Here is a 12,485-nt window from a genome sequence, read left to right as displayed (position 1 = left end):
GGCCTTTCCCATTTGGCTTGCCCTGGGGCATGCTGGGGCCGAGCATCCCGCGGCCGCATCCCTTGCAGATTGGTTGGGCGGTCCTGTCCTGGGACGGGGCGCACCTTCTCTTTCCTAGGGAGCGGCCGGGGACGGGTCCCGACTTTCGGGACGGGGTATTTTTCTCTCGGGTCTTTCCCCCGACCTTCTTTTTCTCCCGGTCTGGATTTCCTGGGACTGGCTCAGGAAATTGCTCCGGGGGAGGGGCCAGCCTCACATCTTCAGGGGCTCCGGTTCTGGCCTACGGAGCGGGCTGTTGCGCTTCTAGAGGCGGGCCAGCTGGAAGATTGGTCGCCAGACCTGCACGGCTATGAATGTCTGCAGGGCTTGGAGGGACTCCTGCATCCGCCGAGATGCCTCTGCTTGCTCAGCAATCCTGGCCTCCTGGTCCAAGACTTGCTGCCTCAGTCTAGTCACCTCTAGATCCTCCTGGTTGGGGTCCGCTCCTGGGATCTCGGGATCCGCAGCTTCGTCATGGTATTCCCCCTCATTCCCCTCCTCTTCTTCGTAATAGTCCTCCTCATACTCTAGTCCACCTTCGTGGTCTTGTGACTCGTCAGGGTGGGACGTCTGATGAGGAACGTCCTCAGGTGGACTTTAAGGAAGAGGTTGGGAGGGCAGTGGCTCTCCATTGCCCTGTTCTGGGTTAGTAGGGTCGAAAGTGGTGTGTCTTGTATTCACCATTGTTGTAGATATTTGATGTTAGCAATAGCTTTCTCAGGCTCTCAACGAAAGCACCAAAATGTTTACCGAGATTTTCGGAAACTATATTAATAAAAATTAAGTGAGATTAATGATAAGGGATTTAGAAGGTATAAATAAGATTTTTACGTGGTTGGGGCGTTAATGAGCCTTAGTCCACGAGACAGTTGTATTAAAGCTTGGAAAGTCCATAACAATGGAGTTTTTCTCTTTGTTTTAGCAGAGTAACTGTATACAAGCCAAAAAAGATCCATTCTCCAGTGTTCTGTCACCTGTATTTATAGGCTCATAGGAGCACTGGGCTTGGGTCGGGCTGACCCGGACCCAACAAAGATATAAATACAACTGGCTTCTCTATCGGAAGCCCAATACAGAGGATAAAAACATAAAAGACAAACAATGACCAGAGCCCACTGGGGCATCCCAAAGCCTATCTATCACCCGACAAAATGGGGCTTTTGGTCTGGGCATTCCGAGTTACAAGGCAGATTCAGGGGACAAGATCAGTCAGAGTAGTGGCGGCACAAGTCTAAACCAACAACGTACAATCCCGAGGTGGCCTTTTCCGCAGGTGAAACGTGGGGACAACCCCCACACTTCATGGGGCGGAGTCAGGGTTACAGATGCTTTATCCTGCCAATCCTGAGGACTTGACCCGATTCGTTTACCTTTGTCCCTCTTCGTTTACCATAAGCCTGGATCATCTACCTAGAGCCCGGACCGTTTACTAGGCTCTGGGACCGTTTGCATACATCTCAACCGTAACCCCAAACAATTGTACGTCTCTTGGATGAACGTCCCGGATCATTCTTCCTGGACACCGTTTGGGTCTGGACCCACACTTGGGACGTCGATGTCAATCACTTCCTGCCAAACGGGCTTAGGCTGGGCCCAACCCCAATTGCCCAGTTAGTGGGCCTGGACCACCGTCCCGGGCCCAAGGCATGAAATGGGGATAACAAGAATAAATAAAATTGAAATTATTTTTTTCTTCCAAATCAACTAATAAAATCTTACAATCTCGACAATCTTAGATGATTGCAATATAGGAAACTTTTTATGAGCAAGTGAGTCCCAAACTTCAACTTTTCTTTCTTTTATAATTACTCGAGCAAGCATGTAGTGTTTCATGATGAAAATGGGAATATATATCTACAACTATAATTAAAGTTAGAAATTTCATAATAATTAATAATAAATAAAAAAATAGGTTCTACATATAACTTAGACTCATACTTCATTACAATGGTCAAGGGAACCCATAAATCTTTCGTAGTAATGCATTCTCTTCCAACTTTGATATAGTGGTAAGTGTGGGTCGGGCAATAAGTTTTTCTATTATACAAAAAAAAAGTTAATTCTCCAAACATGAATTGTTACTTGACACAAATAACAATTAAAAAGACTCACCATTATTATCACAGGAAAATACCAAATTTTACACTCTTTCCCATTCTTCAATCTCTCATTTTAAGTCAACAATGAAGATATCATAGTAATAATCTATATTTACAAATAAAAAAAATCGCATTCACATTGTTAGTGTAAAAAAAAGGACATATTACCTCTGTCTCCAATTCAATATTAGGTCCAAGGTAACGAAAGTCGGACCGTCGTAGAAAACTGTAACCACAATCAACTATAATATCCCTATATTTAAAAAAAAAAACAAAATGTAGGACATAAAAAAAATATTTTAAACACTTACAAAAAAAAACATAAAGATAGCAAACTTACGATTGATTGGAGTTTGAGAAAAAAAACTCTAACAGCTCTTTATCTTTTGGTCTGAAATGATTGTCGAGTTTAAAATGTTCAAACAACACACTTTAATCTAGACTAATAACTTGCTTTTCAAGAGATAGTGATGGTGAAGATTTTTTTTATTTCTTCATTTGTTAATTTTATTTTTTTCTCATATGTGCATTTACAATTTTCCTTGTTTTCTAAATGCCTTTTTGAGAGCTCTAATTCATTTCTCATCTCTTTGAACTCACGATCGATTCGTTCCCTCCATTTGATATCGGATTCCATCAAGAATTTCTATTAGAAAGATGAAGAAGAAGATTATTACTTAAAAAAAAAGGCTATAAATATGTTACAATTTTTTTAACAATTAAAACATTTCAAAATTCTATAAGAAAGAAAAACAAACAACAAAAAATGATTGAATATCTTACAAGAAACACTTTGAAATTGAAGCTTCTTCACTTAGACACTAAACAAGATTTTTCATGAGGAATGGTTATAAAGATGATGAAAATAAATAAAAAAATATATAAAACCAAAAATTTGGAAATTTTTATAGTGTCAATTAATTTTGAAATTGTGGATTTATTTATATAAAAAAATAAAAAATAATACTAAATAGGCAAGTGATAAAGATGATAAATAATAATAATAAAAAAATAAATACAAAGAATTTCAAATTTTAGTTTAATTAGGTAATAAATATTAGTTTGAATGATAATTGTCACAATAATTATTCTTGCCAAAAAAATTAAGTGATAGTTTATTTCAAATAAATATTTATGTATATTTTATTATTTAATGTTTTATCATAGAAAAAACCTATTATTAAAAATATATTTATTTATTTTTAATAAAAACTCAAAATAATGAAAAGATTTTTTAATAAATATTATATTTATATATGATATGCTAATGAATAAATTATTTTTTAATGTATATTACATGCTATTAAATATATCAGTCACCATTTTTATTTTTGGAAACAAATAGAATTATAATTTTTCATTAACTATTGAAAGGTATTGAATAAACCAATAGAATTATGATTTTTCATTAATTAAAATTTTAAAATAATAATGTTAAAATTATTAATTATATATAGAAACTAAATCATGCTGCAAACTTGTAATTGAGTTAATTATTAATAAATCTTTATTATAATTATCTTTTTTCCAAATATATTATCTTCTTCTTATTTGGATTGACTTTTGACATTAATATAGTCCATTTATCATTTATACACATTCTACATCTACAAGAAAATTTTGCTTTGAGTAATGGCTAGTTACGAACATTATGTGCAAAATGAAAAAAAAATATTGAAAATGCATCATCTGAACATGAAGTGGAAGTCGATGCGGAGGGTTTGCATATAGAAGGTACTGAGGATGATGATGTTCATATACACGAAGAATGGGCCCAACCTAAAGTTGCACAATGGACAATCTTACTTGAATTTTTGGGGATCTAAACTTGTTAAAAGAGGAAAAGCAACTTCTCAAGACAACTTACGAACCATTCTAACAAACTTTTAAAATGTGATCAAAATATTTATTTTATATATGAACTCCAAGTTGCGAAAAAAATAATAATACAACAACCTTAAGCATTTTTTTTTTTAATTCAAAATGATGAAAGCTTGGTGGACAACAAATAATGAGCTAGCATGCATGTGTTTCTATCTCTCAATTGTTCTAACAACTCAATTTATCTATATACTTATATAAAGCTCAGCTTAAAGGAGGTGTCGTGGCAGCTTGTATGACCTTCTTTTAACTATTCTTTGCTTTCTCAATTTTTTGATTTGTTCAAATTTTAAATTATATTTATCTAATAATAACATTGTTGACGCGGTTCTTCGCCAACAGGTAATTAAAAGAAGAAGAGAAAGATATTAGTGCTAATAATGAACCGGAACAGATATATGATCTTAGCAAATGGAAAGGTGACTCAAGACACGGTTTTTAAGTGGTTCAAAGGTTAAAATTCTTCTACTCCACTAGTCAATATTATTGATATATACTGGGTATTTGATTACAGAGTGTTTCTTACAAGAGATCATTCAACCAACCCCTTATCAACTCCCAGGGTCTCCATCTTTATAGGAGAAGGCACCTGGACGTTGGTAAGAAGGTCATCCCGTGACCCTCTTACCTGTCATATCAATTCTGTGACATTCATGATTAATTCCTAAACCTGACACATAAGTGTGGTCAAATCGATAGGTAAGGAGATAATGGGCCGCACGGCCCAACCCAGTCGTGGGTGTCTGAATACGCACGTTCCTGCTGCGTGTCCGAGAAGTCAGGGGCATATCAGACACGTGATGTCTGATATATGCACGTTTACCTTGCGTGTGTTGACTTCATAAAGGGTCATAGCCTCCATATCCAACTCGTACCACGAGCTGCATACTTGACTCGACCTTTGGCCTTCAGAGTCCCTGCTCCAGTCTTGGGCAATGAAGGCGAGCCCTTGGGGCTTCCTCGAGCTAATGACAGAAGCTCCGGTCTTGGGGGCGTCCATGAGATAATCATGATTAGTCCGCAGCTCGGCTTGCTAATCAGCCCGTGGGAAAATCAGGGCGTACAAACATAGTTGACACAAATGTAACTTGCTAACTAGCGGTTTTGTTTTCTTTATTTCTATTATTATATTAATCATCAATTAATATTAACAATGATAATAATAATTATTAAAACAAAACCTTATCATAGTTACAAAACCCTAGAAATCAATTTCATTTATAAATCCTTAAAAAGATACCGTTAGAAAACATGATGACGATAATAGAGTTTATAAATCAGTTAAAGTTACATTGTCACGATATTATTACTTTCTGTATTATTTAAAAATAATAATAAAAATTAATTAAAACAAAAAATATGTAATTGTTGGCTCTTGTAATTTTATAAAAGTAAGAGTATAATTTTTACCACAATAACATTAATCTAAAATCAAATAAATAACATTTCCAATTCATTTCATGGTTCATATCCAATAATTTTAGACATATTCCATCTAATCCAATTATTAATTGAATGTTTAATTTTTACAACCGATTAGTAGATTATATTGGATTTTTACACATACCATTCGTCAATCGACTAATCTCATTTAGATCTTCAAAAATTAGATGAAATCCAATTTTCTGTGGTCAATTTTAATTTTTTTATTGATTTTACACACCCCTACTCATCGATATTTTTCTTTCGTTCCCTTCACAATTTCTTTCTTATTAACATTTTTTTATCACTCATATTTTCTAACTCTACGAAACATAGGGTAAGACATTTTATTATATTGTTGCATGAATATTAAAATTCGTAAAAATAAGAAAGAATTTAGGAACGTTTTCGTCAATTCAGGAAAATTGAACATTGGCAATAATCCAAGATATTATTAAAATGTAAAGAACATTGAAGTAAAGTACTTTTATCCTTAATATATTTTTTTATTTTTTAATTGTTTGGGATGGTTTTCCAATAAAGAAAAATTAGGTCAGTTTGCTACAGTGAAAGAGGAGAAAAGTTTAATATGAGCTAGTGATAATATATATTAACGTACTAACATGATTAATATATTTTATATTAATGTTGGTTTTTTGTGATTTTAAACAAAGTGATGAGTTACATATATAATGCTTATTTATAATGCAAATTTCCTATTTAATGTTTAGGTAAGTTTTTTTTAATTAATTAATTTAATAATTATGTGACCGATATATCATCAGGTCACTCTTCTAAAAATTTAAAAAAATCACAATTTATTTTTAAAAAATTTAATTAAAATCTACAAATATAGACTATTAATCTTAATCTAATAATAAATAGTTAATATCAAAGTAACCCTCCAATATCAAAATAACAATGTGAATGATAAAACCCCTAATATTAAATTGGACATTTATCAAATTTTTCCTCTTAAAAATTGGACTCAAATACACGACCCAGTTTATTGGCCCATCATAACCGTTGGAGTAGTGGTGTTGGACCAAACCCTGTTTAGCCAGTCTAGAAAATATGGGACCCAATTTCCCTTGGCGCAAGTTTCGCTTAAAGACAATTATTTTGCGCGTAATTTGAAAGAAACGAACAGATCCACTAATTGGCCTTTTTCACATGTTTATCAGTTATCATTAAAATAAAATAATAATGATGAATAAAAAAACAAATTTGATCAAAGACGTCTCTAATTTAATTTCTTGTTTTTAAAAAAAAAAAAACACATTCGATAATAAAAACTTGAACCCCATTCTTTTAGCCACCTAACCGACCAATTTTTGTCCAAGTAAGGTGGAAATATTTTTAATTTTTAAAAAATATTATTACTAGTATCACTATTTGATTTTTTAAGGAAAAAAACAAAAAGAAAAAGTCTTACCTGACCAAGATCTGTAACTTGTCTTTGTGTCATTATCTTAATGGATTCGTAATCAAAGGCCCATAAATAGAAAAATGTTACTTCAATAATTGTCGATCTGGCATTAAACACCAGAACCCGATTCGAATTAAGGACCCTTCTTATACGCCGATACATAAATTGACTTATCTGTGAACCATTAATATGTTTTGATCCGAGGAGCCATTAAAGTCAAGGCAAGCGTTTTTCTTGACCTTTTTGAATTTGTATCTGGGTTTTTCTCCTTGGCGGTAAATTGAATGGAAATCGAGATTTTATTGTTATTATTATTATTGCATGAGGTTTCGTCAAAAACGGGATTTTGTTTATAGTAGTATTGGTACTCAAGCTTTGGTGAGTTCAGCATGTTTCATAGAAATTGAGGTTGTTGTATTTGTTATTGATGTCTTATATTGTGATAGTGTCTATGAGGTTTTTAGAGTCTGAAATCCTCATCTTATAATGTTGTATTTGTTGGTTTTGTATTCATTAATCTCAACACGCTCCGGTGCTACTTTCTCTTTGTTCTTTCAATGATTGCATATGCCAAAAAGAAGATGTTTCATGATTTCGTCTGTGTTGCTAACTTTACTGTTTTGTTTTTAGAAACTTTATTTGCTTCTATGGGAAAAGGCCCTTAAATGGGGTTCTCCAGCTTTTCTTTAATTTTTTCCCTTTATTTCTCTCTCTCTTAAAAAAATTATTGAGTTCTATATATGTATATATAATTATGTAATTAGTCTTTTTATGTTTCCATTTTTTTAGAATTAATGTTTTTAATTAGTTTATATATATATATATATATATATGTATCAGTTTTTGGTTAGAAATCTGCTTAATAATTTGCTTGAATCTCTCTCTCTCTCTCTATATATATATATCTTGGGATATTTATTGAAATTTTGTTTAATTTCCAGAAACTGAGAAGTTTAGGTACTCGAAAAGGGTTCATTTAACTTTTTCTCTGATTTGGTGCAAATGAGTTCTGTCACATTGTAAAATCAACTCAAGGTGAGGAGGCTTTTATTAAGACTAGCATAAACTTTGTTTACAGAAATGGAAGGTAAACGAAGTACACCAAGTGTCATTGCAAGACTAATGGGCCTTGATGAACACCAACCTCCGGAAGCTGTCCAGAAGCCACAGAGAGTGCTCTCTGAGAATTATCTGAGAAAAGTTGCTTCTATTGGTGTTGGGAAGAAGCGTTCATTTCATGAGCGTCATTCATTGAGACCGACTTTTGAAGAGAAGAAAGAATCCAAGGACTTTTTTCAAGTAGCTAAAATATTGAAAGGTGATAAGCATCTTGAACTGCGAGTCAATAAGAGAAAAGGAGACTTGGATTTGTCAGTTCAAAAATGTGTCACAGGAGAAGAGTTTCAAGATTCATCAGAGTTGGATTACTTTCAAAAGGGTATCCCAAAAAGAAACTCTTTGTTTTCCAATCGTCTTCATGATATGCAAGGTTCGCTTGCCCTCTCTCATTCCAATGACACGACACTTTTGAAGTCCTATAATTCTGCCGGTAGAGATGTTGATATCTGCAGGAATTCAAAGAGTAAATCTGAACGAATATCTTTTAGATCATTTCAAAAACATAAGAATGACACTATCACATGTTCCAATCAAGAAGAACTTGGCATTAGTTTTCATGACTTTGGGAGATCTGAGTTGGTAAGAAGACAATATGAATCAAGTTCTTCCTATATGAGAATTGTTGATTTTAAACCGTTATCTGCGGAGGCTAAGAGTTCTGAAGGATATTTCTTTTCACCAAGTTCTAAAGAAGGTTCTCATTTAGGTGATAGCAAATGCACAGGGTTTCCCAGTCCTGGAAGTGGGACAATACCAAATGAAGTAAAAAATGTGCAGTGCAATGTGGAATCCATTAAAGAAAGATCTACTGCTTCAAGGGAAATCTTGGAGGAGCTTAAAAGAAGAAAAATATGGAGAAATCTAGGCTTTTCAACAAAGAACTCAAGCTTAGGACTGTGCGGTGGTGACCCTTCTGCAATAAAATCTGAGATGTTGTCACCTCCTTCCACTCGTTCTTCTGACTTGCGAAAGAAATACCAGTCTTTTTCGTCCTCAGATAAATCAAATTTAAGCATCAAATCCAAAAAGCAGCTTCCTGAAAGGTGTCTGTTGAGTGAAAAATGCAAAGTCGAACCAGCTTCAATTTCCTGGCCTAGAAATCGCAAGCCCGGTAATGGTAGGCATGGCCTGGGAGGTCTGGTCCTCAGTAAGTTTGCAAAACAACAATCCAGGTATGAAGCTTATAGCAACAGGTGGTATTTGGGGCTAGAAGAGTCCCTTAATCAAGCAAGGAGTAAGATGATAAGATATGATTCTATCGACAAGGGTTCAGAATCTAATGACTTGAATTCAGACTCTGTAAGGGATATGGTAGTTGACACAGAGACTGAGATTGCAGATAAACCCTCTGGAGAATCTGAGAGTGAGCAATTAGAATCAACCATGTGCATCTGCTTAGAGGAAGACGATGGTGATTCCTCTAGCCTAGCTACGGATACTTCAGTTCAACAGGTTTGTTGTTTCTTTTATCATAAGAACACTTCTTTTCCATAGGATATTCTTTTGGCTTACTTAACTATGATGTTAGGATTCCTCTTTCTATGAGTCTGTTAATCTCAACTTTAAAGCCAAGTGATGCTTCATATATGAATGATTAAATGTATATTGACTAAACGGAATTTTCTTTTCAGAATTTCGTATTTGTATACTTTAGTTTGCCCTTATTTGCGCCATTGGTTACCCTGCTTAATTTGTATTTTAGTTGTTTTGTAATTTAAATTTCTTATATCTATTTTGAACGTCTTTGAAAGTGTATTTGTTTTTCCTTTCTTTATTTGATTGGTTCTTGAAGGAACTTTTATTACACGCTTCCCTTTTGTTCTTTTTCTGATGCATCTAGTTATTTGTACACAATTATTATTTCTTCACAACGTTGATAATTCGTAGGTTTACATGTTTATGTTCCCAATGTTATGACACTTTTAAAAACTGTTATGTAACTGCAGGATTCATCAAATGGATTCCAAGAAGAAAGTTCTGTTTTTTCACATTGCTCCAGCACTGAACTAGAATCTCTGATGAGTTTTGAGGAGACTTATCAGCCTAGTCCAGTTTCTGTGCTGGAACTGCCATTTAGCTCTGAAAGCCTAGGGAGAGTCAAGGATGACATCTGTGGTAATTTAACTAAATTAAACCTTATCTCGTCACTAATAACATTGACTCCATTTTGAAAATTTTACTTCTTAAACGTCACATTCTTCTTTTTCCTAGACTTGAAGCGACAACTCCAACTTCTAAAATCAAAAGCCTCAGAAGAGTACAAAGAAGGTTCGGGCATGGTGGTCTCAAGTGATGATGAAACTGAGGAAGGGTCTCCCGGCAATTCTAAAGAGAATGATGCTTTTATGAAAGTCTTCAAAGTTGAAGAGAGCAGGAACTTTTCATATCTTGTCGAATTGCTAACAGAGGCAGGTCTTCTTGGAAAGAACTTACAGGAATTTAGTACCTGGGATTCTTCAGAATGCCCAATAAGTGTCTCAGTCTTTGAGACCTTAGAAAAGAAGTATGGTGATCAGATGTCTTGGAAGAGATCAGAGAGACTACTTTTATTTGACAGCATAAAAGCAGAGCTGGTGAAGATGCTCCTGCCCTGCATTGCTGAGCCAACATGGGAAAAGACTGTGTCGAGAAGGTTAAGCCCCATTCGTGATGAGGAGATGATTGTGGAAGATCTCTGGAAGTTACTTGTTAGCCAAGAAAAAGAGCATACCAAGAATTCGACAGAAACAGTGATGGAAAGTGAATTAGGAAAGTTAGATTTAGGAGATGAAATTTATTTGATTGGTATAGAAATTGAGCAGATGTTGTTTGATGAGTTTGCGGCAGAGCTTTTTAGCATGTAGAGTTTTATTTTAAAGCAGTTTTTTGCTGGGTTATTTTTAGATATTGTTTTGGCACAACATTTTTGTAAACAAGAACCTGTTAGAAAGAAAAAAATGTGTACAGTCACTGCAAAAGTTTTGATCAGAGTGAAAGAAGTTTGATATAGTGAGAAAATGTTTCTTTTAGACTTTGCTCATGTTTTTACTTGGGTCTTTCGCACCGTTTTTTCATTTCTTTTCCAGGCATATTGCTGGTGCATTACCCTCCTAGCTTTGCTTCGTTTATATATATATATATATATATAAAGATTCACTTTAATGATTACTACATTATCCTAAAATTAAATAGGTCAATAATTATAATATCTACGTACATTTATTTATTCATGTATATTCCTAAAAAATAGAACCAATTGAAACTCGCAGAATTTGATGATCACCAATATGAACTAGAGCGAAAGCAAAGGATGGTATATATATATATATATATTATATGTTTATTATATGATAGAGGTTAACAATAAGAGGATCGTAATTTGTCTACATGACGTATCCATTTACTTTCTATTATGATTATTCTTCAATTGAACATATGAACATGAAAAAATGAAAGCAAATTAACTCAACCAGGTTTGAGTGCCTGTCTTTTATTTGTTTTGGTGTATTAATATCTGAGATAGACACTAAACTTAAAAAGCTTAGAATCTTCGTTCTCTTCCTTCCCGGACTGTGAGTTATTGACTCTCTTCAACGTGGCATAACCATTGGCACCTTGGTACTTGCCAACACCTCCAATAACAGCAATATGAGACTCAGTGACACCCTTCTTTCTCACCCCAAAGAACCTCAAACCATTAGCCTCATCACCAAAACTCGCCGTTATGGCCATCATGTGGCTACTCCCTTCTTCAGAGCTGGCAACATAAATCCCTTGTGCCTTCCCAATTACTACTCGTGGACCATTATTATGTACAGAGTGAGAGTGGTATATTCCCTCCTCAATTGGGGTGACTGTCCCAAATTCCAACTCTTCGAGGGTAGCTCTGGCCATAGGGAAGAATAGACCAGGGAAATTTAGCGTCGGAGAGGACGATCCGGTCGTGGCCGGGAGGGGGACACGTACTCCACCTTTGGGAGGGATTAGGCCTAGTGGTTTGGAGAATGGCAGATCATTAGTAGTAGTAGTAATGCTTGTGAGTTTAGTGGTTGACACATTGAAAATGTCCCTCATTAAGAATGTGATCTTGTGATGGTTGGGGTTGTGGTTGTGGTTGTGGTTGTGGTGATGGTGAGTTGGGGTTGGAGTTGAGTTGCCGAGAGTACGGCTTGAGTTTGCTTGGTTGACGATCAAGAGAAGGATCATGCAAGCTAAGGCTATGCAGGGAAGCTTCACCATTTCTTTACTCATTCTATTGTGAGATATTTGTGTTTTAGGAGTTGTGTTGATTTTATGAAAGGTTGAATTTGAACAATAAGCTAGGGACTTGAAATTAGATGTAGTGGTTTGGTCCCTCTTTATATAGTTTGTTTATGTTTTGGGATAAGTAGTTGATTAGGTATTAGTTGGTTCTTGAGGATTTAGTATGCGAACCACCAAGTGAAAGACTATAAAAATATATGTGTATGTATGTATGTACAAGTGTTTGCCTTGAAATAAACATGTATATAAAAATA

The 12,485-nt window shown here is 34.8% G+C and overlaps 2 protein-coding genes and 1 long non-coding RNA gene across 5 annotated transcripts; 1 reads left to right on the top strand and 2 right to left on the bottom strand.

The window, feature by feature from the left end:
• Nucleotides 1-1,801: 1,801 nt before the first annotated feature.
• On the bottom strand, nt 1,802-2,397 carry LOC133794252 (uncharacterized). Its single transcript, XR_009875151.1, has 3 exons — nt 2,307-2,397; nt 1,978-2,076; nt 1,802-1,893 (listed from the first exon to the last, which is right to left on the bottom strand). It is a non-coding gene; the product is annotated as an uncharacterized LOC133794252 (long non-coding RNA).
• Nucleotides 2,398-6,967: 4,570 nt separating this feature from the next.
• LOC133798485 (uncharacterized) lies at nt 6,968-10,997 on the top strand. Of its 3 annotated transcripts, none has more exons than XM_062236768.1 (4): nt 6,968-7,145; nt 7,812-9,441; nt 9,936-10,104; nt 10,201-10,997. In XM_062236768.1, exons 2-4 carry the CDS (start codon nt 7,951-7,953, stop codon nt 10,830-10,832), a joined length of 2,292 nt encoding a protein of 763 aa, XP_062092752.1. In that variant the 5' UTR covers nt 6,968-7,145; nt 7,812-7,950; the 3' UTR covers nt 10,833-10,997. The 3 variants fall into 3 exon arrangements, with proteins under 3 accessions (XP_062092752.1, XP_062092753.1, XP_062092751.1); XM_062236769.1 differs by having other exon boundaries at nt 6,968-7,248; nt 7,949-9,441; XM_062236767.1 differs by having other exon boundaries at nt 6,968-7,248.
• A 478-nt stretch (nt 10,998-11,475) lies between these two features.
• Nucleotides 11,476-11,862, bottom strand: LOC133796088 (dirigent protein 10-like). The gene has a single exon (XM_062233571.1). The coding sequence runs from the start codon at nt 11,860-11,862 to the stop codon at nt 11,476-11,478; it is 387 nt and encodes a 128-aa protein (XP_062089555.1).
• Nucleotides 11,863-12,485: the final 623 nt, after the last annotated feature.

This window comes from Humulus lupulus, chromosome 8 (assembly GCF_963169125.1).
Source record: "Humulus lupulus chromosome 8, drHumLupu1.1, whole genome shotgun sequence".
Taxonomy (NCBI): Eukaryota; Viridiplantae; Streptophyta; class Magnoliopsida; order Rosales; family Cannabaceae; genus Humulus; species Humulus lupulus.
The sequence above is the reverse complement of the archived record's forward strand: the minus strand, read 5'-3'. Positions and strand labels throughout refer to the sequence as shown.